Source organism: Varroa jacobsoni, unplaced genomic scaffold, assembly GCF_002532875.2.
Source record: "Varroa jacobsoni isolate VJ856 unplaced genomic scaffold, vjacob_1.0 scaffold_1318, whole genome shotgun sequence".
NCBI lineage: Eukaryota > Metazoa > Arthropoda > Arachnida > Mesostigmata > Varroidae > Varroa > Varroa jacobsoni.
Window position 1 is genome coordinate 69,197 of NW_019214220.1, and position 27,505 is coordinate 96,701.

The 27,505-nt window shown below is 41.2% G+C and overlaps 3 protein-coding genes across 14 annotated transcripts in view; 2 read left to right on the forward strand and 1 right to left on the reverse strand.

Annotated features, from left to right (window-relative positions):
• LOC111268760 (uncharacterized) overlaps positions 1 to 14,329 on the forward strand; it is a 22,720-nt gene extending 8,391 nt beyond the window's left edge. Inside the window, exons 2-19 of one of the 2 annotated variants that reach the window (XM_022847923.2) lie at positions 35 to 210; positions 3,681 to 3,875; positions 4,044 to 4,330; positions 4,481 to 4,694; positions 4,855 to 5,152; positions 5,276 to 5,544; positions 5,932 to 6,250; positions 6,499 to 6,743; positions 6,956 to 7,255; positions 7,474 to 7,760; positions 7,872 to 8,073; positions 8,339 to 8,713; positions 8,936 to 9,208; positions 10,875 to 11,102; positions 12,078 to 12,338; positions 12,699 to 13,301; positions 13,525 to 13,731; positions 14,139 to 14,329. In XM_022847923.2, the coding sequence (XP_022703658.1) occupies positions 35 to 210; positions 3,681 to 3,875; positions 4,044 to 4,330; positions 4,481 to 4,694; positions 4,855 to 5,152; positions 5,276 to 5,544; positions 5,932 to 6,250; positions 6,499 to 6,743; positions 6,956 to 7,255; positions 7,474 to 7,760; positions 7,872 to 8,073; positions 8,339 to 8,713; positions 8,936 to 9,208; positions 10,875 to 11,102; positions 12,078 to 12,338; positions 12,699 to 13,301; positions 13,525 to 13,731; positions 14,139 to 14,195 (4,796 nt within the window). In that variant the 3' untranslated portion in view covers positions 14,196 to 14,329. The remainder of the gene's footprint in view (positions 1 to 34; positions 211 to 3,680; positions 3,876 to 4,043; positions 4,331 to 4,480; positions 4,695 to 4,854; positions 5,153 to 5,275; positions 5,545 to 5,931; positions 6,251 to 6,498; positions 6,744 to 6,955; positions 7,256 to 7,473; positions 7,761 to 7,871; positions 8,074 to 8,338; positions 8,714 to 8,935; positions 9,209 to 10,874; positions 11,103 to 12,077; positions 12,339 to 12,698; positions 13,302 to 13,524; positions 13,732 to 14,138) is intronic. The other variant, XM_022847924.2, reaches the window with a different exon arrangement.
• Positions 14,330 to 19,286: 4,957 nt separating this feature from the next.
• On the forward strand, positions 19,287 to 25,969 carry LOC111268762 (uncharacterized). Of its 7 annotated transcripts, none has more exons than XM_022847933.2 (10): positions 19,287 to 19,395; positions 19,986 to 20,722; positions 20,967 to 21,418; positions 22,045 to 22,204; positions 22,483 to 22,663; positions 22,806 to 23,147; positions 23,308 to 23,385; positions 23,478 to 25,129; positions 25,311 to 25,389; positions 25,534 to 25,643. In XM_022847933.2, the coding sequence occupies exons 1-10, from the start codon at positions 19,328 to 19,330 to the stop codon at positions 25,535 to 25,537; spliced, it is 3,753 nt and encodes a 1,250-aa protein (XP_022703668.1). In that variant the 5' UTR covers positions 19,287 to 19,327; the 3' UTR covers positions 25,538 to 25,643. The 7 variants fall into 7 exon arrangements, with proteins under 7 accessions (XP_022703668.1, XP_022703666.1, XP_086827922.1 ...); XM_022847931.2 differs by lacking the exon at positions 25,311 to 25,389 and having other exon boundaries at positions 19,288 to 19,395; positions 23,478 to 23,826; positions 23,926 to 25,129; positions 25,534 to 25,969; XM_086971796.1 differs by lacking the exon at positions 25,311 to 25,389 and having other exon boundaries at positions 19,288 to 19,395; positions 23,478 to 23,826; positions 23,980 to 25,129; positions 25,534 to 25,969.
• Positions 22,147 to 27,505, reverse strand: part of LOC111268763 (copper homeostasis protein cutC homolog) — an 11,568-nt gene continuing 6,209 nt past the window's right edge. For 4 of the 5 annotated variants that reach the window (XM_086971800.1, XM_086971797.1, XM_086971799.1 and 1 more), the window contains exons 8-9: positions 27,295 to 27,446; positions 22,147 to 22,285 (exon numbers count right to left, since the gene is read on the reverse strand). In XM_086971800.1, the coding sequence (XP_086827926.1) occupies positions 27,333 to 27,446 (114 nt within the window). In that variant the 3' untranslated portion in view covers positions 22,147 to 22,285; positions 27,295 to 27,332. The remainder of the gene's footprint in view (positions 22,286 to 27,294; positions 27,447 to 27,505) is intronic. The other variant, XM_086971801.1, reaches the window with a different exon arrangement.

Here is a 27,505-nt window from a genome sequence, read left to right on the forward strand (position 1 = left end):
GTATAAAGGGGCCGCCTTCTTCATGATTTTCCAGAGAATAACTCAGCAGATGTCGAGTTCATCCTTAAGGTGAAGGGCGCTATGGGCTCACGAAGACAAAGTGATGACGCGCGGTCTGTTTCAACGATTGACACAATGTGTACTGCTACCACAGATACCACTGATACGACACTGCAGTTCCAGGACAGTTACGAGGACCTCATGGACATGGTTTGTATATTGCTTGGCTAGAGAACACCTACTTATGTAGATAAGTTATACAATGGTATTAACGCACGCAGATACTATAAATATCATTACGTAAGATTATTATTGTATATTGTCTGTTTACTGAGATCTATCGCTCAATGACAAGTCCCACCAATCCCGAAACTCTTAATATAGTTTGTAAGTAAGATCAAAGAAAACGCAAGCAAACATGTGAAAAGTTTAAACGCTACCAGAAGAAAGCTGAGTTTCTAATCATCATTTTTCTTCAAATATGACATGAACTAAAGTTGAATTTAGAAGCCATTATAGTAATTATTAAGTAACAGATCTTTCTAATTATCTAATTAATGAATGGTTTCTGTTTATAGTTCGTCACTTGAGAACAAAGCTACAGTCATAAACATCTGCATTTGAAACGTATTATTTTAGCTCAATTCTTGAATTTGCAATGTAACGAGACAAAAGTTCTGATTGAACTCATAAGAGAGCGGATCGATAAACGGATAATTCACCGATGCGAAATTCTAGAGCAAATAATTAAATTAGGTGTCGGCAATCGATACAAACAAGAAAATAACTCATTGAATCTCCGCTAAAATGATTGAAAAATTTCGATTTAAGAATAAAAGATTTAAACCCGCTTCTGTTCTTGAAGAAAATTTTAAAGGGTATGAATTCTTCGTTGTCTTGGTCATTATCTCCTCAACCAATTACCCTAAGTAAAACTAGCGTCATAGGGTCCATATAGACCCTTTGACGTCTGCCTCAATAAACTCGTTCTCTAGAGAAAGATCGAAGTGAATATAGCAATCCATAGAACGCCCCTTACCAAACAGTTATTGTAAAGCGCTTGCTTTAACTGCGCATTAAGCTGATCAGCATTGTACCTTTTAAAGTCGGTTAAAGTATCGAGCATGCCTGATAATTAACTCATCCAACGCCAAAAGGTGTGCCGTTGAAACAAAGCTTAGATATATACAAATCTCCCCATAAGAGCATCACCAAATCCTATAGTGGGCCAACTTCCTCGCAGACTCACTCTTATATTCGCAAAATTTCAAATCATACTTTATTTATGTTCTAATTAACAATTTTATAGCATACAATAGATTAACGTAAAACCAATGAAACTTTTTGATTTCGCACAGCTAGACGTGTTGATAATGAGAACTTTAAATAAATACGGGTGTTCAATGGTAATAGCAGAGCCCTGCGCACACGGCGGTCATTTTCTCCTATTTCCGTTCACTAATTTTCATTTAGTTTTATAGGCAGGAGTGGTGCAGTGTTTGCTTTTCACTAGCCTGGGCGTGTTATTTCATTATTGTGCAATGTCAGTATCTCGTCACGCTTAAATTAAATGATGTGCTTAAACGAACGTACTGCGGCGCCTTACGTAGGACGTTGAACCAATTCAAATAATAATAATAATGCCTTTTAGACCTTAACGAAACGATTATACGAAACGAGTTAGGAACCAGCACATGACGATTCGAGTTCACGAGCCAGCCACCGTTAGTAGAAAGACGTGTCGGTCTCTTAAAATATTTCTTTTTCTTGGAAAGAATCACGCTTGAAGGAAACGCCGCGGATTTTAATGGCATGTGTGAATATGACGGGTATGTTATATTGCTTACTTCTACAGCTCTACCCAAGATTTATCTGTAGCTTAATGTTTCGGCTTGAACGGATTTTTAAGTAAACAAAATGTTCAGAGAATTGGCAGAATTCGAAAAAGTACGCGGCCTAGCAGGCCGGATCTAAGCCCAAGTTGCTTTCACACCCAATCCAGCTTTTCTCATCGGTAAATCGGTAGTTCCGCATAGTGGTCGTGAGACTCAAAGAGATCCGTCAGATACTTCATTAAGTACGTTTCTTTAATATGGGTCTGAAAATTTCCCAGACATTTAGTGGTCACAGAAATGGACTGAAATTGGGCTAGTCTGAACTGTTTCTGAGAGGCTATTTGGGGAAACGTATTTGCTAAGGAAGGCCATATTTATAAAAATTCGCTGGGTTGTTATTATGCTTTCAAGAATCTCTTCCGTCTCCGAATAGATGCCTCTAAAAGTTCGAGACATTTTGGGTCGATCTGTGTGACTTCTGGAAGGTTCCCTGTTGCAGCAACGTACGCTTTTTCCTATCTCGTGGGTTGCCAACATATGCACTGTGATTATATATGCTGTGGCGCTCGGAAACAGGCTACCTGTATCTTCAAATTTCATTACACCTAGTACACTAGCACCAACGAGATGAACCGCTCTAAAGTTGTATCGTAGAAGTATCACATATTGAAGAGATTTTATTAATAGACAGCAACTGAACTCGAATTATCAAGATTAGAGTAGGCTGGTCCTGAGAGGCCTTTTGCTGCACGGCATTCACTATCATAGCGACTTTACTAGTCCGTAAAATGCAGTAGTAGATTTTTTGCGGCACTGCCAAATTATCTTCTTCCATTTTACTTCTTTTAGTACGATGTCCCAAAGAACGGTATTCATTGCGCTTGCAAGATCAAACTCAATTGAAGTAGTGTTTTTCTAACATATACAAAAGTTCTCGCTGCCCCCAGATCCATCTTTAATTGCGTAACTAGGCTTAACATTGTCGCATTTAGGATTCATGTTTTGCTGAGTACAAGGGCAACTCTCGCGAGTAACGTAGGGCACAATGCCTTAGGTCTGCGATCCTAAGCAGAAGCCAGCGGCCTAATTATAGTTCTAACTGTTACTTGACGGGACGGGCTGGCGTCTACTTTTTCGACCCAGAACCAACTCTGTTTTCATCTATAGGTGAAAAGCGGTCGTCGAATAATAGAGCTCAAGCGATAAAAGCTGCTCAGCCTTTCGTTTTAGATTATGAGATATAACTAATTTCTACCATCAGTCCGTCAAAGTGATGTAAGGTGTCTAAATTTAAGCATTAAAAAGGCTGACTATCTCGTCGGCTCTGAAAAGGCCTAACACTTTTACGCGATTTTTTTCTAGCCACGACGAAGCGACAGATGTGATAACTTCCCATACTTTTCAAATGCCTTTTATCAAACAAATGATGTGCCTCTTGGGTGCTCGTTTGTGTTGGCCTCCTGTCGGTGTTATTCCCGGTAGCTCGATTTTTCCATTGGTTTGACTTTCCTTCATGAAGGCAGATAGCTGGTACACTGCTGCTCCATTTTTTTATACCATCTGTTTCGGGAATAATCGGGTTTTCATCGTAATGTCTAGTAATTTCAGAGTATGACTCGTGCCCTTGTACGTATACAAAACTAACGCCTGTGCCAATCAATCGTTACATCAAAATTATTGTTATTACCTCCATTGTCATTACGGTTTTCATGTGAGCTTGTTTCATTATAGCAATAAAAAATATGCAAGTACCTGCGCGCATCAGCAAATAGTCGACCAGTGCTTCTTACTACAATCTGACAACTCAAATATTGCAATGTTCATTGTTCGTTACCTATAATGTAGGTAAATGGGTTGCGAAAACAATTGGAAGCATCGGAACAGAAAGTCAGCCAACTAGAGAAGGAAAAAGTGGAGCTGATACAGCGTAAGAGTGCACCTTCCGTCGACGACAAGAAATCACTAGACAAGGCTGCTTCTGAACTGTTACAGCTTAGGACAAAGCTTCATAAGGCCGAAGCTAATACCGAAGAACTAAAGGTAACTAGAATAAGCGTTGAGCCTTAAGTGAAAGATAGTGTCGGTAACGATACTTCTTTCGTCGACTAAAATTTTGCAGTTTTATTCGATGCATCGATGGATCACGAGAACTAGATATGCGAACTCTGTCATAACACCCCTTTTCGCTATTCATTTCTCTAACAACAGGACGATAATAAAGTGCTTGCATTACAAGTCAAAGAACTGGAAGCTGAGTTAGATCAGATAAAAGAAGTCAAAGACTGCTCCAAGGAAGAACTCACACAGCTAAGAAATAAGCTTTCGCAAGCGGAGGCCCTGTGTGAAGAAATCATGGAAGAAAACGAGCATTTCAAGAAGGAAAATCGTGATCTAGAACAGCAGATCGAAGAAATGCACGACAACTTCCGAGAGGATCATAATAACGAATTTCTTGAAGCTAAACGGGATCTCGATGCAGCACAAAAGAATTGCCGGTTAGTGTTGATTAAATTATGTTTATTGCACAAATGCAATTATTATTATAAAAAGTTTAGGTACACGCTATGTACATTTTGAAGTTTAAGTTTGGTCTGAGCAGAGACAAATAGTCGAAACAATCTCCACCATCCATCTTTGAAATGCAGTGTACTTCAATTCAAGATGCGCAAGGCCGAGAAGCGAGTAGAACAGTTAGAATTGGAAAAAAGTCAGCTGGACGAAACAATTAAGGAACTGGAAAAGACTGCCAGAACGCAAGTCGATAAAACCAAAATGAGAAACTTGGAAGAGGAATTAAGGGTTGCCCAGGAACTTAATAACAGGCTTACTAAGGAGCAAGCAGAGCGACCTAAAAGCGTGGTAAGTGCAATTCTAAAACCATTGACAGACAAGAGCGTCTAACTTGAGCTGATTTAAGATACTACTAGGCTAACTTGATTTCGTTTCTATGACCACTCACTTAAAGACTTACTTTATATCTCATTCATGATGTTTGTACATTTTCCTTTTAAATTACCAGGGTGGGGACGAGTACGAAAGGTTGAGTCGCGATCTCCTCGATTCAATGGAACGTGAAGCAGACCTCAAAGAGCAGCTGCGATATGCCGAAGAGGAAAGCCAAAGCTCGCGCAAAAAGCTTGCACAGCTAGAACAAGAAAACGAAGTGCTGATTATGCAGGTACACAAAATGACTAAAGGCGGTGCCTCCACTGGAGATGCAATAACACCTGAAGAAATGAAGATCCAAATGGAAATACAGGAAAAAGAGATACTTGTTTATAAGAGACGTGCAGAAGACCTTGATCACAAAAATGAAGGTAACCTTTTTGATAACTAGCACCGTAAAGCATGCGAATACTAAACGACACGTATCTATAAAATTGAAATGTAGAACATTAAGCTCACTCACAGTTAGCTGATAAAGTACAATATTTATTCAGCACTCCAAAAAGAAGTCAGAGCTCTCGAAATAAAGTTAATCAACACTTCGACGACGAAGCTCGACCTCTCCAAGCTTCCTCCTGGATCGGACAAAAGTCCTATAGGTCAGAAGGTAAAGCTACTGGAGATGGAAGCCAAAGAACTTCGTGCAAAGGTTATCGAAAAGGAACGCGAAGTCGAACGACTCAATGCTGAATTGCAAGTACAAAAACGAAAAGTGTCGAAACAATTGATGGTGCGTAGCCGCTCGCTTGACGGAGACCTTCAGGTAAGTCGTACATAGAGCCAAGCGACTTTGTAGACGATTTTCTAAGTCAACTCTATTGCATAATACTATGTAGATTGAAGGGAATGTACGTAGATAGTTAGTGTACAGCGATGCGCAGCGTAGAGCAGGATTGGGCTTCGAAATTCAAAGGTCTTTATCGATAAGGGCATTGTTTGCAAGTAGCTTAGCACTGAAAGCTTGCAGGCTTATTGCTGGCTAAGTTGACATGATTCGACATTAACACCACTTAAGTGTAAACGTTCTCGCCAAGTTTTGTCCTCGTGTAGCTAGCACTATTCGTGCGCGTTTGTGTGTGTTCGTAATTGTTATGCTTCTCGGGGGAATCACCTGCGGTGATGGATTGTGCCTCCATCACGGAATTCGCAGCAGGTCGCTCCACAAGTGGACCTGAAAAGGAAACTCCAGGTTGTGGAAGAGGAGGCTGCTATACTAAAGCGGAAGATATCCGACTTGGAGGAAGAAACTGAACGGCTTAGTGAAGAGAACAAACGTCTTCATACAAGGGCTTCCCGGAGGCCAACACCCAGTCCCGCTGACCAATTACTGGCCGAAAACGGAGATCTCAAATTGAAAGTAGAAGAGCTAGAAAAGAAATTAGCCGAGGCCAACAGAACCCTTGACACCGTAAACGCCAGATCTACAGAGGGAAGGCCGCCGAGCGGCTCAGATAAGGAAGAGCTTAACGGTGAGCAAGGATATTAGTTAGAAACGACTTATCAAACGTCTTCCCTATTTCAGCATACTCAACTTGCTACTTGCTACGTTGTTTATGCGTAATTTATCTGGACAATTATTGTAGTTCCCCCCCTAAAGTAGCGTACCTTCTAGCAATTTCACGATCACAGTAAAACTCATATGATAACGATACCTGCTCCAATCTTAGCTCAGTTAAACGAAGAAACAATTGCACAAGCTGAATGGCGTTAATTTCAGGGTTGCGGAAAACGTTGCGATCGAAAGACGAGCAGATAAAATCGTTGGAGGAAAAGATTAAACAGCTGAGCAACGAGTTTGCACGAATCAATAAGGAAAACAAGAAACTGATAGAAAATATGGGCTATCAGAGAAGGCCACCGAGGATTATTAAAGATACTGCCACCATCCGAGAACTCCGTGAAATCATAAAGGACCTGGAGGATGAAATCGGCGATCTCCAAATAAGCCTCAGAAGTACTGAGGTATAAAATGACCTTCTTCGACGCTTTGATGTTTTTTGCCGATATAAAATCTCTCAACAGATCCGATAACTATAAAAAAATTAAAAGCATAATAAAAATCGTATAGCCTTATATATGATAAAATTGTCTTTTAAAAGTAAAATCAAATGTATTTCAACGCCACACTTAGTCGATCCTGTATAGATCCTCTGATCTGTATTTTCTGTTTGCAGATAACGCAAGATGGAAAAATAGCAGATCTTCAAAAAGAACGCAATCGTCTTCGCGAAGATCTTTGTACTATGGAAGCTCGGTTGAAAAATGGCGGTGGCAGTTCTGGCAGCAGCTCAGCGAATGACGAAAAGCTACGCGTACTCACACAACAGTTAGATACATTGAACCACACTGTTAAACAAGCTCAAGTAAAACTGAAAGAAGCACAATCTGAGCTTACTTCTAAGACAAAGGCCATTGAGAGTTCGCATCTACTTAATAAAAAGCTCGATAAAGAAGTTCAACAGCTAAAAGATGAGGTACGTCTTGAACAATATATGGTCTGGCGTTTGTGTAGCTGTATTTTTTGTAATTTTTGTATTTTGCACATTTATAATGTGTTTTCCTCGTCTTTTTTATGTTCATAAAATAAAAACTGTTTTTAATGAAATGTTGAACTTTTTTTTCCTTATGAGGCACTCTAAAGCGAACTTATTATGCTCCAACATTTTTTGCCTATAATATAACTCTTTGACAGCTGGACGTTGCAAGAAGTTCGAGACCGGGCGGCGATCGCGATAAAGAGAGGCGAATTCGTGAGGAGTATGAGAGAAAAATAGAACGGGCGGCAGCGGAAGCTAAAAAGGTGCTGTCCGAGGAACTTGAAAATCTCCGAAAAAAACTGCAGATGACTCAACAACAATGTGATAAACGCGAGGATGAAGTAAAACGTGAAACTGAAAAGATTCGAACGATGAATCAGCAGTTCCGTAAGGAGAAGGACGACTGGAACACGAAGATCACCGATCTTGAAGAGAAACTCAGGTTTGTACTGTTATGACGCGTGTGAGAAAGGTATTCGCGCAATTTTCCGCATTTATATACAAACACTAAAGCTGTAACCTTGAACCTTTGTTGCCCTTTTTTCTCACGCAGGTCCGAGTGCCGTCGTCGTGAACGTCTTGAAAGGGACCATGAAAATGAGCTTAAAGCAAAGGCTGAAGAGCTCGTAAGCATTCAGAACAAAATATTCTCTATGGAACGGGACTATCGCCGCTTACAAGGCCGCTTCGACGATGAAGAGCATTTTCACAATCAACAGCTGAAGCAGCTTGAAAAAGATTTATCAAAGAAGCAGGTCAGTGACAATTCGTTTTGCTGGCACCTTTTTTCAGAAGGCACAACTGAGTTAAAGAGTAAATGATTTCGGTATAATAATTACAATAGCACAGCATTTATTTTGCCGCTTGTAGAGTACAGGTATGCATATGATAAAAGTCATCTGGTGATTACCAGTGCAGTATAATTCCAATCCAATTTTTTTGCTAACTCCACAAGACTAACACTCATGCTATTTTATTAACGCTGTATGCTATACAATGTGTTTCGGGTTTTTGTATTAGCAAGAATTGGAGGACGCAGTCAATAAGTATGAGGTTCTTGAGGAAGAACACATCAGCGTGCGAATGAGACTTCAAGAGGACAAGGATCGTGCTGAAAGTATTGCCAAACAAAGCCGCCACGATTACGAGCGCGTCAATATGGAGCTGTCGACGTTGCGCGAAAGTATCCAAAGTCGGCATGAGGCGTACACCAACGAAAAACTCGAGTTTCAAAACTACATACATGAAGTTGAAGGTAAGGTGAAACGACTACAAGAAAGCGAGGTTGAAAAACAGAGGTTGCGGCAAACTTTAAAGGAGTGCGAGGCACAGATTGATGACTATAAACGTAGCGAGCGAGCTCACAAGGAAGAGAAGGAGCGTCTAAAGACACGCGTGAGTCCCCAATCGTAATTATAGCACTTTTATCGATTGTTCTGGATATATACGTGAAATTTTGTGAATTTTTTCTTAATTTCTTTACTTAATCTCTATGGACAGTTCTCAGTATCAATAATACCCTGCAATAGCCCTGTGCACATACACAGATTATGTGTAATAAATGTCTTCAAATGAAAAACCGTCATGTGATTTAACTACATGTGTTTTCTGATTTAGAACGATGAATTGCAGATGAAATTGGGAGAGATGGAACGCACCGAACGAAGTTTACGCACATTGCAGGCAGGTAACACACAGGAAAGTAGCGAACTTAGGGCCAAATTGCAGCATTCAGGACATGCACACAAGGCCGAAGTGGCAGCGCTTCGCAGCGAGTACGAAGGCAAACTCGACATTATCGCAGGCGAACTTGACTCTATGCAAGGCCAAATCATCTCCCTGGCGAAAGAGCGGGATAACCTAAGAGAACAGCTTGAAGAAGCCAAGAAGGTATTGGTCATTCTGACAGATAAAATAATTCTGCCATCTGGGCCGCAAATAGATACGTGCTAGTTTTTTAGTTTTATTGGGCTCGCTTTCCGATAAAAAGTTTTTGGGTAACAGGCGAGAGGTCTTTTTTTATTTTTTTTCACGACTCCCACCCAGACTCTTCATTTAACCATACTACAGATAGCATAAGTAACTACCCGCTTGTCTCCGCAGCCTATCCTGCGTGTTGGCTAGCTGCAATCCAAGAAGTTATTATTTTTCCCTTATGTCGCCCGGGCTAGAAGGTCTCCCTTGCGCGACGTGACGTGCGAATGGGTAACGAAAGAAGGTAACAAAGCCCTTCATCCTATTGAGGTGAAAAAGCATCCCGTGTGGTATCGTGTATTGCCTTTTACGTGGGCAAACACCCTACATACTTGCAGTACGTACCGAGCCGTGTCCTTGAAGCCTCCTGTGTCAAGGAAGCGGCCTGGCTACACACCTTCGGTGAAGTTATGGTTGTCCACTGAAAAGCTGCAGGTGCACAATTTTATTCAAAATAAAATGGAAAATCTAATTGAAAGCTTCTGGCTCATTATGCTTTACTTATAACAAGAGATGAAGTGGCATAGACTATTGGCCTTTTTTATGTACAACACTGGCAAGAGACACAAAAAAATTTTTTCCAAAAAAAATCCAAACAAAGGACGAGGTCCAAAAACGTCATGAGAAGTTCTTTTCTAAGCGTCTGCGGCGGCTTGAGTCTTACTCCAAAAAAATTAGCCTGTAAATCTCAAATCGGAACCGAGCGATCTATATGCTGAATAGCTGGTCCTCAGTTGGGCCTCCTAATCTTGGCTTTAAAATCATCGCGTATTGTTTGGGTAATAAGACCTGTTTGAATCAGGGAGTGCCTAGAGACAGCAAGGGGTTGCTATACTTATCGTCTTTTCTACTGTTTCATTATAGTAGAAACAACGATAATAACGAAATTTGGACTGAAATCACATTTGTGCCCGTTCGGTGAGAAGGCGAACATGCTACCACTACCTAAATGATCACAATGGCCAAAAGCGTGAAAAATAGGGAAATTCAAGATAATTTTCACTTTTGGCAGAATTAACGTGCAACTAAGGGGTAGTCTTCCATTTTTCGCACATAACTTAGGTCTCATTAAAAAATAGTGGACTTCGGCTGATATATTCTGTCGCAGTTATCACTTTGTCAGAACATTGCCTTATCATTCGTTTTATCCTCTGGTGACATTCCTTAACGAAATCTAGTTATTTGTAAAGTATGAAGGTGGCTTGGGTGTTCGATACACATACGCCAGCATGTTGACAGCATGAAGACTACATACCGTGAAGAACGTATTTTGAATCTGCTAAAAGAAAGAGTAACCGAAAAGAGTGAACATCTATAAATTTTCCTGGGCCAGAATTTGAGCTGCTTTAATGACATGTCGCGCGGATATAATTGCTAACCTAATTACCCCATAATCTTTCCTTACTTAACAGGCAATTATTTACTATCGGCCTGTTCCTCAAGCACTATTATTCAAGTTACAGTATTTCTCACAGTAAAGAAAAGAAAATTAGCACAACAATGTTATGATTATGATTCGATAAGTAGTTGTTAATATAGTTGTTGTTTACATTTTGCTTTGCCCGTGTTTTCTGGTATTTAGGAACTAAATCGGCTAAAAGGCAACGCTGTGCGCGATGAACGCATAAAGAGCCGAGAGGCCGCAGAACATGCGTTCAAGAAGATGGAGGAACTTCGTTTTCAAGCTCAGGAAATCAAAAACCAACTAGATTATGCACTTTCAGAGAACAGGAAAATGAGAATTCAAATAGATGCAGACAAATCATCCTTCGAAATTCAAGTGGCAACTTTAAAGTCTAAACTTAACCAGGTAAAAATCGAAATAGACGGAGCTTACAGGGTAATTGATTAGATTGGATGAAAGTATCTACATGGAACCAACAATCTGAATCAAGTTATGTCTATGTACCGATACAAATATCCCCTACGGACGTTTCATTCCGATCTTCACAAGGCTTCGGGCTATAAATCAGTTTTAAGATATCCCTTTTTTTTTAGTAAAGAGTGGTATAGTACGTGAATCAAAGTTTATATGGCCGGTATAGTTTATTCCACTGTTAATGTGAGTGTTAGATTGGATTCCCATGAGTTCTTGTTCTGGCGCACATGACACATACTCAGCCATCCCTGGACTATTTCGAAGCGCCATCTTGCTAAAGCACACTTGAGCTGCCCCTTCGACAGTATCAATTCAAGGAGTCGAGCAAACAACCATTTGTACTATTGATTATTGCATCTGATGGATCTTTGAACATCATTTCGTGATAAATCAAAGATGGTCGGCTGCTTTACTCTTTCGCAACAAGCATCTATAAAATTGTTCGCTTCAGTGGCCTTAGGGAATGCCTGTCTAATTTCTACAGCATGTCATCCCTCTCTAAGGTTTTTGTAAACGATAACTGACATGAGACGTCGAGTTGTGCCGTTCATAGAAGCTTAAGGCGTTCATCAAAAAAAGAAGATCTTGGGACCAGAGAATGCCCTCTTGGCTCTCTTGTACAAGTTTAGTAGCTTCTAGTGTTCCACTTTTTTTGAAAGACAAACCTTGATTTCGTCCATGTTTTTCTACATGTTTACGTCCGTTACGTTTCTACATGTACGTTTGGAAGAAGCCTTCTTGCATTGCCACAGATGTCTAAGAGATAACTTTTTGAAAATAACATAAATATAAAGGGATACATTTATTACTCCAGTGCTGCAATGGAATAAAATGAAGAGGCATACTTTACTCACATACTAAACAAAAGCTTATTCATTTTTCTCCTCGTTAATATTAATATATCAGTATGAGGAGGCCAAGCTGTTGGAAACATCTCGCGGCAGTAACAAACTGTATGCGAAAACACGGCTCGAGTTGGCCTGGGAGAAGGAACGACAAGATCAGCAAAAGGTCCTTCATGATGCCCAGAGGATCTTGCGCGACCTCAAAGAACGTCTTCTGCGCGCTGAACATGAGCGTGAGCAGCACCGTGAGCTTCTCAATAAACAAATGCAGAAGCAGATGAGCGAGCTTAGCGAAGACCAGATTACGAAAGAGCTTCTTGACGTAAGTATCCGAATCTCTGTCTACGCTCGTCTCCTCGATAACTAGACTTGCCTAATTAAATAAGATCGCATAACTGGAGAAAATCCGACTTCTACAAATCCGAATAATTTGAATCAGGAATCGAAACTTTGACTGCATCCAATTCCTTAACCTTCTCATAGCTATGTCAACCATTTGGATACTCTCGAATAAACTCGGTGGAGATTTTTACGCTTATTAATATGTAATGTGTTGTTGGTCCATGTTGAAGATCCAGAAATGCACTTACCCTAGCAACGCATGCGAAGTGTGCGTCTGAGCGTGTGGGTCTGGAAGAATTTTTCGGTATATGTCTAATGGTGTAAATTCTATTTCATGCAGTTACAAGCTGAATTGGACGAAGCCAAAGAGAACATGCGTCGTCTGCGACACCACTATGAGCGTTCGAGGAAAGAGCGCGAGCGGCTCACGAATGAGCGCGACGAATATAGAGCGAAGACCCTATGCATGAATGAGGTACACTCAGAGACAAGTCACATGGCTCAAGACTTCGCTCGGCTAGTCGAAATGATTCAAGCCGACGGGGATTCAGCGAAATCGCGGCCATTGCGACCAAATAATCGCGAGCAAATTCGGGCTGAGCTACAAAAGCTTGTTGGTCGAATGGAATCCATTACGAAACTGACCTCGCCAGCGGCGCAGATTGCTCGGAACCAATCATTCAAACGTGCTGTGAGCGCGTCAGACGTCAGTCAGGCATTACCATTCATCAGGGCACCTCCACGCACCAAATCGAAGAAAGCAATGTCACTTGGACAGGGCTTTGGTTCTGATCAGAAGCTTTGGGCGGGTTCGGGCGACAGCCTCGCATCAGGTATTTCTCCAGCTGGGTCGCAAACTTCTTTACAGCGACATGCCACTGGCTACGATAGCGATGCCTCTATTGTGTCAGCACCGGCTCACCATTATGGCAAACCTGGGGTGGTAAGCTCGCTAAAATCTAATAATAACATTCAGTATATAGATATCTATATAAAGGGCTAACAGCAACAAATATATCTGTTTCAAGGCGTATAGAAAGGTAATTGAAGTTAGTAGCCCTAATTTTCAAAAAAATAATAGGAAAATAGAGGCCATAGGACAGCTGATTTCAAAACTAATGTGTATGACTAATGAAATTTAACGAAGCTTTATGTTTCGATTGTAGAGCTTTGATTCAGACAATGATTTGAATCAGGTGTCGGATTCTGAAAGTTTACCTGGCCACAAAATCGTACGTAAGAAAACTCTCAAAGAGCGTATTATGGGAATGAAGTCGTCGATGTCAAGGTTGGACGTTACACCTGATCGAGAATGTAGAGCCGGCTCGCTGTCTCGCACATCATCAAGCGAGGCACCTAAAAGTGTCCTTAAGGTACGTATACCTGAGAAATGGGACTTCAGCATTTGAAGAACAAAGTGACTTTAAAAAAATAGAAAAAATAAACCTTTGAAGTAGTCCAATATCGGCTGGGCACTAAATGGGATAGTTAAACTCGATCACCGCTAACATTGAGGTTATGATATGACCCATGATATGATTGTTATGTGGGAGAGGCATATATATGTATATATATATATATATATACTTGCATCGATTCTATGCTTTTTGTACGCTTAATTACATTGTCGCGTTCGAATAATAATTAGATGGTACCTAAAATCATCGAAAATTTAGATTGTCGTGCGGAAAAAATTGGTCCCATCAGCTGGTAGATTACGATGACGTCATTTGTTATTGTTGGTCGTTTCACAATGAATAGACTATTTGTTTGTTTTCAGTATGCTACCCCAAAACGGACCGGTTCAAATAGCTCCTTTACTGAGACTCAGGTTTAATTAAAACGATTGCTAAAATTATGGATTTTGTTTAAAAGCTCTATCGTTCCATAAATGGCTTCTGCAACTGTATATAATTACTACTACTTTATTGTAAATAATCTGTGTAGAAAATAAACTCTAGTTAAACTTTTCTCGAGCCGAGTGTTTCTATACGTATGCATGCTGGCGTGTTCCTTTTCGGTAGCTACTGTTCTAGAAACGTCTGCTGTGCGAGCACTCTCTCAACAGTGTTTAGAAAAAAATTATTCCGCGCAGGACAACTCTAGTGTATATGTACGATTCTAAGAAAGAAATGGTATAATGGACTTCTGGTCGGTGGCATTAGGTCTACCCAATGCTAGATGAACACATATTCGCGAAGTGCCTAAAGTTACTTTGCAGGTTGAGAACAGAAGCGGTCGTTTCATGCACAGGAACTCATCCACAGACAACCATTGAAGTAGGTCACTTTGCTGAAAACGCTTTTTGCATGATACATGCAAATGTGACTACACATATAGTATTTTACATGCCGTCCGACTGACCTCGTCCGACGTCGAGTGAGCGCTTCAAGCTCGAGGCGAACAGAGACAACGATCGCAGACGCAACACAAATCAAACGGAGTTGACAAAGTCACCAGCTGAAGCATGCGGCTACTGACAGAATAATATCTTGTAAATGCGACATTGGACATGTGTACGTATGTTGTCAGAATGTTAACAGCTTAATGTATCCATCGTTGAATCCCAAGAGCATGGAAATAGAGGTTGTTTCATGGAAGAAAGGGCAAATCAAGGCGAGGGCAAAACGATAAGCGGTTCTGGCATCGGACGGATCACATCTGGTCGCCTTACTACTGAAGGCAGAAAGTGTATCGACAAGAATGTTCCTTGGTACCTATTAATAGTAAATCAGCTCACCTGGTTTGTATTTTTCATAAAAAAAGGCTCTAGATGGAACTGTCTAGCGTTTAAAGTGGAAGCAGAAAACAAAAGCGTACGTAATAAGGAAACAGCAAACTGAGTAAGCCTACGATGTTCAGTATCAGTACATTGTATAGTTTATAAGTGTATGCACACGCATTTATTGCTTAGCACTATATGCCATGTCGAGCTGTTGAGTATAATCATCATAACAGCAATGATGAACATGCCGAAATAGTGTTGGCCACTCATCCGTTAGGTCAAGGCTTATTGCACCTGTTGTCCGGTTTTCAAACGAGCACTAGCTTGACTATCCTGATGTAATGGTAAGTTGTCGCTGAACAGTTTTGTTTTAGCGTCTTACGTTATCGACCATCCTATTAGATTTGTTATATTATGATAGTTTACCACAGTAGTTAAAACGGTACGATCTGACGCTGCTTACTCTGTGTGTGATAGCCATGTCTCTATGGGCCGTATGACACTCGATCCATTAGAACGTTGTAGAGGTTTTCTCACTTTATCGGAAATAGTCGTTAGCCAATAACAGCAGCAGCAGTAGTCCATATTGTTTTCACCTTTAACCTAGAGCCCCATACCCTGTATTTCTCGACGACCTATCAGTAGTGAACGGGTTAGGCTAGATACAAGGCTTGACAGTCGAGTACAAGCTTCGGTATATATCCATGACGCAGGTTCAGCTTTGTCAAAGGTAACAACTCTCCTTCTGCTATCACATAAACCCTACCTATAGAACAAAAGCCTGCGACACATTTTAATTTAACATTTTAGTGTTAAACGAGCTCAAAGTAAACTGGAACCGACAGGAGTTTCGATTATATTTTAAAAGCAAGCATCTTATACACAGAAATTGAGTTCGATTACATCACTGTTCCACGAATACGTACAGATTCGTTAATATAGATTCAAAGGCAGTCTTTGTGGTGGTAGACGTACGCGTGCTACCTTGTTAGGCTGCATTTTTAGTGACAGAATTTCCGTTTAAGCCAAGATAGGTTGAAAGCACTTTTGAAGACATACTAAAACTCGTCAATGTTGTTCTCTGGTTTGCTACGTGAGAATTCGGATTGCTATACGTTGGCTTGAAGAAATATATTTTGAAAGCTACAGTTTCACAAACATGTAGTAGACAATGAGCCTGAAGCGCATGCTTTTGCCTTAGACGCCACTGTACAAATAGGCATTTCTACACTTTATAACCGTGTAAGCTCTTACCGAGTAGAAACGCTAACTCGCTATCAGTACTGACTAACATAGCTGCGATGCGATATTTCTTGCGTCTTTCTTAATATCGCGCTGACACAGCGTACCTAGGATCATATGTAATGTCGAAAGGCAGGTCTGAATACAGCCAGACCGCCTGATATGTACACTGACGCCTTAAATCTAAGCACTATTGTAAAACTTGATGACGATACCGGCTGGCATTACTTTTAATCTAGATTTGAATATGAATAGAGAACTGTCAAGCTGAGCTTCCTACTAAAATTAATTCAGGCGCTTTAAGCATATTGTTACAGTTTCATCGCCGTTAGTTACATTATTGCTTTTTATCAGCCCGACAGAACGAGTGCGGATCCGCAGGTACCTAGCCAGATTACCTTTGAAGGTTAGCCACTTATAGCCTAGAAAAATAAAGCACTCGCACATGAGCCTGAGCAGATGTCACCTTACTTATTCCTTCCAAAAATTATGCCTTGCATTTTTTCGCTTTATTATATTATTCTATTTATTTTATTATTATATTCGGGTTATTTAAGACGCTTACCTTTCGTTGGAACGCCATTATCTTGGAATGTCATTCTCGCGGAAGCTTCAGTATGGCTGTCTACCTAGAAGAGCTGCGCTTTCGTTATTTCATGACAAACATGTCGTACTAAACTATTCATTTTTCTGCTACGATCCACATTTGGAAAAATGCTCGTACATTAATATACTTCACAGAAAATACTAAATTTCAAAAAAAACAGTACAATTTCTCTTTAATGCATAGAGGTATACAAGGCTTTCGATATTCAACACTTTAATAAATTAATATTACCTAACGTAATTACTGATTGACGTTCTAACCAACGGTATCCCTGCTATAATTAATAATAAAAGAATCAATCAGATCCAGCCGTAGCTAAACCCGTTTGGCAGCATGATAATGCCCAAACACCGGCTATCTAAAATAGTTGGGAGATTGTTCACTGTACGGGAAAAAAATAGCTACTTTTTTGCTTAAAACTCTAAAAATTAAGCGCATCATATTGAAATTAATTGTCCTCTCCAGCCTTCCTTCCATAAATATATATATATTTTACTTTGATAAAGTTCAAAGGGACTGTTACTCAAAGAATGTTTGATTTCCAGCTGATTGGCGGATAAGCTCGACAACAAATTGTATTGTTTCGGCCTGTTATATCCTGTCCTATTTTCGGAATCATTGAAAAATTACCGAATCAACCTTGTTGTCATGGCATTGACAGTCTAACATTGACATTCGTATGGTGGGAATATACGCAGATTTAACGATACATCATCATTCTCACATACACGCAACAATACAAACGGCAATGATGATGATGATAATACTAACAATAATAACAACAAAATTGGCTCTTTCTCTACTCGGGCAACGAATGTATTTTATTTCGTTTGGTGATATTGGCAGGAAAGCCTCATTGAAACAATCCATTGCCGCTCATTAATATGGGTGTACCTGCTTTACGGGAATTTGATTGTAGTTTAGTGGTGAGATTTTGTAACGTTAATTTTTTATATGAATCTTTTTGCATTTCCTATAAACGGAACTAAGAGCTAAAGAGAACTTATTCTGGATGCAAAGCTTGTCTACAACATGATACGTAGATAGTAGTTCTATCATTACTGTAAAACAGTATCATGCGCTTTCTGCATCTCCCACAGGAAGTTCTCACACGCTGAGTAAGAAAAACACACTTATGAGAGAAAAAATTAGCCATCAGATTTCAGGAAGGGACCTGATAAGGACAGTGGAGCTATAGATCTGCAGTCTGAGGCAATAGGACGATCTTCACGATAGTGGAAAACTCTTTAAGACAATATTTAGAAAGAACGGGAGTGTCAGCTCCATATATTGCAAATATGCGCACCTATGGAGATAATATGTCGCTTAACCGTAGTCGCATATGGGCAAGCTTAGCCATATGCGACGAAAAGAGAATTGAGTGTAAAAAGCTAATGCTACTATGAGGACAAAAAGCATCGACGAACTAGTTGTCTTAACCACAAGTATCAACATATTTGATTAGAAAATTAACCGTACGCTCATTTCTAGCTGCAAATCTCCTTCTTCTACACCAAAGACGACACCCCAGTTATTTTTAATTTTTATACTAAAAGTTGAATCGTGACCTAACGATACCTGGAAACGGTTAACCGAGCTAGTTTTTGTGTAGCATCTAGTAGCAGCTTCTTTTGCTTACATGGGTAACCACTCAATAAGAGAAACCAAGATGAGTGGTCTGATAAATACCGAGTCTATCGCAGCCCACACGCTATTCGGCTTATTCGCTTTTCAGTCGTCTCAGAACAATAGAATGTTTATCTTATACCATTTTTCGGTCTTATTCCCACGTTTTGTTTATATGAATCTGTGTGTCGCGAATGATGCGGATGATGAAAAGTGTTTCGTTTTATACGAAAAATATGATTTCTCTATTTTATAGAACTCAACTCGATACGACTCAAAGCAGTAACATCATTACTGTTTGCATCAGTGTTGACTCGCTGATACAAAATTAAATTGGTCAATAAGCAGAGGCATTTATATATGTGGATTTAAAAACACGTAGATACATTATGCGGATGTGGATCACATTCACCACGTAGCTTAAATCGTATTCAGGAGAAAATAGAGACTTAAAACGTATTATAACGTAAAAGCGAAATCACCATACCGCAGATACTTAATAGACACAAATGTATGTTGCTATATATGGTAATGTGCCGTAGGGTTCCATAATCAACTCCGCGACCACTGGTCTGTGCGAATGTACGCTTCCACTTGCCGCTCTTCATCCAGGTTTGCAACCGCTACGTTATTACAGCCGAAACATTTTTGTCTACGTGAACAGCTGGTATGCCCACCTTTATAAAACGTCAGCGATTTCGGCCTGCTTTCATATAAAAGGCGTGAGAACACAGGAAACGTTAGGCATTTGGGTTACCGGACGTCCGTGATGCTGCCAATCCGTACCGTCTTCTTGGCCCTATGCGCCTCTGTGGCTATCGCCGCCCCCCTCGGCGGGTGAGTGCCGTGCAATAGACGACGCACACATCCAAGTACTGTGCGCCACGGCCACGACGACTAGTGGTCATATCTAAAGTTTTTCATGCATTTCTAATGTTCTCTGCTTTTGACTACAATAGTGTCCTTCACCTGGATTAACCTACAACCACGATAAACGAGGATGATTGGTTACGGTTAAGGTTCAAGCTCTGTCTCCGTTCTCGCTTGCAGGCATTGTTCAGCTGCTTGCTTATACAATGTCTTAATAGTAGAATACAGGTTCCACAGGTTTAGATTTTAAAATACATGCTTGACTTCTTATCTTTACTGCAACTTGCTCTACGACTCCAGTAATCGTTTCGTTGTTATTCACCGCAATTGTCCCTTATACTCTTTGCAAGGAAGAAGTACTCGTAGTATACAGAAGAACCTATCTGTGTTTTTGCAAATCTGTCTCAAGTCCCCTTCCAACGTTAATTACAGTATCTCGAGGCACGGTAGCACGAAAATCTGAATCGGGTATTCTTCACGTCGGGCGAGCTAGTCTAAGCCTGCAGTTACGATGTGAAATACTTTGGTTCCGCTACAGTGCATTGCGATTTTTGCAGCGTTTGCCCCACCACTGGCGATTGCCCGAAGTGCGGTGTTAGCACTGAGGAATTAAAGCAGCTCGTCTGCGGTGCCAAATCTTCCTTCGTTGTTGCCACTGGCGTTGCACAGGACGGCCAATCATGGATGTCTCCTCGCCGTTGGCAGGATATTCTTGGAGCCGATGGCAACCGCTATGCTGTTCAGACATATCCCATCGATGAGCGTCATTGGGAGCCTAAGAACGGCGAATGTAGGAACTACTTCGTGAAACCTGTCTATGACATAACGCGTGGCCAGAAAGCTCAAGCCATCAACGCTCCTTCAGTTACTGGCCTGTATATTAATATGGAATGCCGCTGCCCGGAGCTTATCCGTGGTGCTGGATACGCTGTTATTGTCTTCAAGGACCACAAGATTCATCACCTCGATGAGCTCTTGCAGGCTTCCCTTGATAATCAGGTCACCGTGGCTCCCTTGTCTCAAGGCGAATGGATTATTCCCTCTTGCGATGAAGATTTCGATGCCTCCGGCATTGATCAGGAGAAGCTTCCTTCAGCCTTCATAAACGATGAGACAGAGAAAGAGTGCTCTGAAAGGACTATCACCTGCCCCAAGTGCGATATCATTAGTTCCACAGACCAGCTCGAAGGTATTTGCCAGTCTCAGCAAGCTGTGCTCGTTAAACGCATCATGGACGATGTTACCCCCGCTGAGCAGGCTGCTCCTTGGAATATGCCCAAGATTTCTATTTATGGTTAGTTTAGAGGGTTAAAAACAGAAATTACTATTTTAAATTGTTGGTTCTAACAATAATATTAGACCGTCAACAAATAGTTGGTCGAAAATGGAACAATCCATATCACAAACCTCGTAGATAAAATACAATACTGTTTATTTTTATCAACAGCTAAATTATTATACTCTGCGATTGGGTACCATTACCTTAACACAGTCTCATTTACTTCGTTTAATTTCTGTGGATGCTGTTTTCGCGCTAGTGGCAAAGGATAACGCAAAGGCGGACTCTCAGCAGCTTCACATCAAGATAGTTGCCCGTGAAAAAAATTCCTGTATTGGCGGCAAGTTCCGCATCCTCAATGCTTTCACTCCCGACTTCGATGACAACCGCAATCAAAGCTTCCAGCTCGGCCAAGACTGTGAATGTGACTACCTTCGTCACCATACCGGTTTTGCTCTTTTACAATCTGAGCGCAAACTCTCTGAGGAAGGGATACTTTCCGAAAACGAAAAGATACTCATAATTCCTGAAGGCCAGTACGTTATTCCCTACTGTCAACAAGAGCAGGCTGAAGAGCGTTCCGTGAGTGAAGATGACGATGATGAGCAAAAAGCTGAATGCGATGAGCTTGAGGAGAGCTGCCCCGTATGTGACGAGATCACCCCCAAGATCCAGGAGGCCGTTCAGAGCATAGGCACCTATGTCGTTAAGGTATACTTTCAAAATATGTAAGCTAGATGCACTTTATATAATTAAAAAAAGTTTGTTTAATTGACACGCATTTTTTCATAATTAGTGAAAGGATTCAAAGATGGCATGTTGGAAACTCGGTCATGGTTTATGATATCAAAAGTTAGACGTAGGGAGAGTTATCAAGCCTAAACAAACAATCTTTAGGTATTTGTGTCAATAGCTAAAGATCGAATAGGATTTTTAGATAATAAATCCTAGTAGAGCAACACAGACAGATTTTTTTTGTTGGAATCATTCTCAATAAACTAACAGCACATCTGTATGTTTGTTTCGGAATTCAATTTCTATTATGAGGAATAGCCTCTCTGAGCACAATTAATTCATGCAATAAAAATAATTATTTTATGTTACCAACGTAATTATCAATGTCACCATTATTTTAAAAATGTTCCAATAAGCGATAATGCATGGACACTTGTTTTGTGGCTTTTGAAGTTTTAAGCTTAATAAATTAGGGTGTTGACGTCTAAAATATATACGTATAATTTATTATAAATGTACATTTAAGGTGAGCAGTACATATATAATAATAAGAATAATAACAAAAGCAATTACGTATACACGCACTCGTTATTAATCTACAGATGCAAACCAACCGTCACCTTAAGCCATCTAAAAAAAGCGAAGACGCCAAGTGCGGCGCTGTTCATCTTATTTCTATCTTCAAAGGAGATAACGAGAAAGTTGAGCCTGAGCTTCCCTTCACTCTTCCTGAGAAATGCCGTTGCGATGCTATGTCTGCTTGTAAGTGATACTTAATATTTATTAACTCGTTGGTTAGTTGTCAGCAGGGTATCCATTCAGTTGACTTTTCATTACCTCTGTCTGTAAAAAAAAGCACACGTAGAATACTGAGTTAACTTGTTGTACAGCAATAGCCTCTATAGAAGCTACGATGCAGTTGTATTACCATTTGACTTATCTAGCTCTCATATAGATGATAATGCATTTTTCCATGGCGTTAGATTTTTTCGATAGAACGTGAAAAAGTCACCTTAAATCATGTCAAATATGAGTTTCAGATGGCCGTCAGTTTTACGCTGTTATCAAGAAGGATGCCTTTGGCGGTGAGCGTCTTGAGAAGCTTCCCCTTAATGAAAACGTCTACATTATCAGCTACAACTACCGTTCTTACAGCTTAATCCAGAGGTGGATAGACTCTAGGGAGGAAAATTATGTCAACGACCGTATTGATAACGATGGGTAAGTATTTAACTATTTTGAACTATGTACCTTCTGTCCTCAGCCCGAAAAAAAAACACGAAGCGACTGAGAAATTCCGAAACTGTTTTGCGAGTAACCTTCAATCTGATTCAATGTACAGTATGCATTTTTTTTATTTCAGGTACAACTCCATGGCCCTTCAGGAATTTGGTGGTATCGGACCATCTTACGGTCCTCCTCCCAGTTCTAAGCCTTATGCTGCGCCTCAGCAGCGTATGGGTGGTTACGGTCAGTTCCAGCGCGGCTATGGTGGGCAGGTTAGCCATGGAGGTCAGTCTCAAGGTGGTTACGGCAGTCAACTCCAGAGTAGAGGAGAAGCTCCCGTAAGCTATCAGCCTCTTTACTCGTCTCAGCAAGGCTCACAAGGAGGCTACATGCAGTCTGCCTTGCCACAGTATTCCAACTACGGAATGTACGTTCCTATTGAATATGAACCTACTTACGCCCCTCCGACCTCTCCCAGGTTAGAAGGATGCAATCTACTCCCTGTCTGATAATATAAATGTCTACCTTATAATGTACATCTTCATAGGAGCCAAGCAACACATTAGATGCCTATACGCGAGTATACGAGGTCACTCGTGCTAAACAATATTGTAATGGGGCTTGTTGTCCACTTACAGACAGAGCCTTGTTAGCATAAAAGTAAAGAACGTGGCTGACTTCAGTGAGACTTACGGTGCTCCCTCGTATACTCGCAGGTATGTTGGGTCCTTATTAGAGTACTCAATGAAATAAAACGGACACCTGAAATTATTTGTCAAAACCTAACAATACTTTTTTTTCTATGTAGGCCTCCAAGCGGTTCGGAAAACCAATCTTCTTCCGGAAGCTATAGAGGCCAGTCTATGCAACAGGGTGGCTACCGTGGCCAAATTTTCGGTGGTGAAAGTTACCCTGCATCTCCTCCTTCGCCTTCTTACCACACACCCCCTTCTGCTCCTCCCGCACCTTCCTACCAGCCACCCTCTCTTGCGCCTTTTTACCAGCCATCTTCTCCCACGCCTTCTTACCAGCCATCTTCTGCCGCATCTTTGTACCAAGCACCTGCTCCGGCTTCTCCTGCGCCTTCTCACCAGCCACCCGCCTCTGCTCCTCCTATGACTTCTTACCAGCCGCTCTTCCCTACGTCTTCTTACCAGGTACCCGCCCCTGCTTTTCCAACGCCTTCTTACCAGCCACCCCCTTCTGCTTCTCCTGCGCCTTCTTACCAGCCACTTTCTCCTGTGCCTTCTTACCAGCCATCCTCTTCCGCGCCTTCTTACCAGCCACACTCGCCTGTGCCTTCTTACCAGCCATCCTCTTCCGCGCCTTCTTACCCGCCACCCCCTCCTGCGCCTTCTTACCAGCCATCCCCCCCTGCGCCTTCCTACCAGCCACCCCCTTCTGCGCCTTCTTACCAGCCACCTCATTCTGAGCCTGCTTTCCAGCCACTCCTTTCTGAACCTTCCTACCAGCCACCCCCTCTTGAAGCTTCTTACCAGCTTGCTCCTACTGAGGCTTCTTACCAACCACTCACTCACGTTCCTTCTTATCAACCAGCCCCCGCGGAGTCTTCTTATCAGCCGCCTCATTCTGAGCCTTCTTACCAGCCACCTTCTTCTGAGCCTTCTTACCAGTCACCCTCTCCTGTTCCTTCCTATCAGCCACCCTCTCCTGTACCTTCTTACCAGCCACATCCTCCTGCTCCTTCTTACCAGGCATCTCCTTCTACTCTTTCTTACCAACCACCTGCCCCTGTTCCTCCGACGCCTTCGTATCAGCCATCTTCCCCTGCTTCTTCTTACCAGCCACCTGTCCCTGTTCCTCCGACGCCTTTTTTCCCGCCACCCACACTTGCTTCTTCTGCACCTTCTTACCAGTCACCCACCCCTGCTCCTGCTTCCTCTTACCAGCCTTACCCTTCTGCGTTTTTTTACCAGCCACCCGCTCCTGAGTCTTCTTACCAGCCATCCCTTCCTGCTTCTTCCTTCCAGTCACACTCCCTTGCGTCTCCTTACCAGTCACGTTTTTCTGCACCTTCGTACCAACCACCCTCTTCTGGTCCTTCATACCAGCCACTCCCTTCTGCTTCTCCCGTGTCTTCTTACCAGCCATCCATTCTTACTCCTCCTGCTCCTTACCAGCTACCCTCTCTTACTCCTTCTGCACTTTCTTACCAGCCATCCCCCCCTGCTCCTCCTCCGCCTTCTTATCAAGCATTCTCCCCAACTCCTCTTGTGCCTGCTTACCAGGCACCCCCGCCTGCTCCTCCTGCACCATCTTATCCGACACCCCCCCTTGCTTCTGCTGAATCTTCTTATCAAACTCCCGCTCCTGCTCCTGAAGAGAAGGAGTATGGTGGCTCCGCTCTCGCGCCGATGGAATCATCTTCTTACGGACCTCAGCAGCAGGGTGGCTACTCCAGCGCACCCTCTGGAGGTTCATATGGCCAACCGCCAGCCGGTGGGTAGTAAATAAAGCTGATCACGTAAATGCTATTTGAATATAGTCTTTTTTTCTCAAATATAGATAAGAATACAAGAATAGTGGCCACTGTACATATAGACCTATACCAAAATATACAAGTTCTAGTTACATGCTTAAGTTATACAGCGGTGTCCTTCGACGACGAATGCTCTTACAGCTCGCAGAGTTTTCAGCGGTTTGGCTGACAGGCCTTTTTTTCCGTGCTGCAAGACGGGGGAGCTTTTCAATATAGAGAGGTATGTACCCCCTTCTAAAAACTATGCACACACGAATACAAAAAGAAAAATACAAAAATAATTGATTTGAATTTTTCTAAATAAAATTCGATCGTCGAAAGGACACCCGAGTTCATGTACCCGACTCACTCAAATCTTTTACAGATAATGCCGTAACTTCGATTGCTGTGTCCTACTCGATGCCGATCACCATTCCGATTGTAAGCGCCAAGGCCTCCGCTTCAAAGATCGGCGGGCACGGCTCAAGTGACAGCGAGTACGGTAGCGGCGTCAATGATGCTGGCTACGGCAAGACCTCGGGTACTCACGTTGTTGAGACGAAGGTGGAAGCTATCTATACTACCATCGTAGGTATTCAACCTGCAGAACAGGCTCCTTCTGCCGCCCCCTCTCTTGGAGGTTCTGGTGGTCAGGGCCAAGACTAGTCTCAATGTGGTCAGATTTACGGCCAACCGCAGAGTGTGTTTCAGAGTGGTCAAAGTTATGTTCAACCCAAAATGGTCAAAGCAATGGACCGTTGCAGGGTATGTCTCAAGGGTGTCAGAAGAACTAAATAAAAGTGTTGATTAATCAACTTAAATTGACAGCTCATCTTTTGTTGCCGTGTAATAGGTGAGCAGGTACCAATTATGTTTTATTAATCAGGGTGTATTTAATATTATTTTATGTATGAAATGTTTGATTTACGTTCAGCATAAATATGGAGGTACCATGAGTATATACATTGATCTTTTCTTTACGTTATTATATAAATTAACGCCTGTACTTAACCTCACACTTTTAAGCAACTAATATTTCAATCGATTAATAGCTAAAGTTCGGGCCTTCCACCCTTGATACACGCTCTACAGCTTAATGACAGTTGAGGTGTGCTATTTTGCAAAATTACACATAAATATCATCAGAGATTCATTGGGAGCAGATCACTCAACAATCTATGACAATGTGAGGTTCTATTCTCAACAGTGATGAAGTACCTGTTCACTAGCACAGCATATACCAACATGCATACTTACTTAAAAGGTTTAGAGAAGAAGAAGTTGATAGAAATTATTCATGAAAGCATCATACATAAGAGTCCTTAACGTTTGATAATGGTCATAATATTAAATGTTGCTTGAGGCCTACAATAGATCCGCATTTGAATAATAATGCTACAAAAATATTCAAGAAAACTCCAGAGATCCAAATACTTAAAATTCATTCAAACTTAAAAAAAAAACATTAGAATATCAATTATTTGGAAACATTAATTGAACTAAATACGTTAGATAAATATTTTAGCAAATATTTTTATGGCTCCCTATGTTGTACTGCATGTGTCACTTGCAACGGTTCTCCGTTATTAGTTAGACAAGTCTAACAAGACCCTAAACATATCAGCCTTGACGAAAAGACGTTAAAGCATAATATGCTTAAACTTTGGGATGCGAACAATGGTGACTGACCATAATTAACGGATAACTTCTTCATTAGAACTTCAGATGAATCAAAATGATCTAAGCAGTGCTTGAGCTGGGTACGCAGCCGTAGTAAACTTCTACAGTAAATACATTTAAAGATAGTTAGATTAAATTGTAATAGTTAAATACATAGTAGCAGATTATACGTCAAAAAACTCACTCAGTCAAAAACTATTCTCTATCGGGAGAAAGTGTGACAGTATTTTTCTATTAAAAAAGTTGAGGGATTTATTTAAAAATGTCTAGTAAAAAATAGTTTGAGTGTCCTTTTTTGCCTACCGAAAGTGATGTTGTTATATGAAGGTTGTTAGGATATCCCAATTCAAGAATATATTATTTATATATAAATCAGATACATCACACTGGGAAGTAATTAAGCTCACAGCAATTTACTTAAAAAAACAGAAAAAGATAAACAATGTTATTAATCAATTTAAGTTACCTTCCATACTAAAATGCATTTTCACAGCTTGCGTTTAATCATTTAAGTGCAGATACGGCACGAGAAACAAGTTCCGATTCGACCACTTTCCTCACTCCCATGCCGGGTATATTCTCGAGCTCAAGACTAGCACTCATGTGAATCTCTAAAGGCTGCATAAAGACACGACAACGAACAAAATCAAAAGGATAATCAATGAATTTAATTGATT

Excerpts from the sequence above, each read along its gene's own strand:
- LOC111268762 (XM_022847927.2), top strand. The coding sequence starts at position 19,328 with ATGCTGCCAATCCGTACCGTCTTCTTGGCCCTATGCGCCTCTGTGGCT. Across the intron at positions 21,419-22,044 it reads TAGGCACCTATGTCGTTAAG|ATGCAAACCAACCGTCACCT; the intron begins GTATACTTTCAA and ends ATTAATCTACAG. Across the intron at positions 23,386-23,477 it reads GCTCCCTCGTATACTCGCAG|GCCTCCAAGCGGTTCGGAAA; the intron begins GTATGTTGGGTC and ends TTTTCTATGTAG.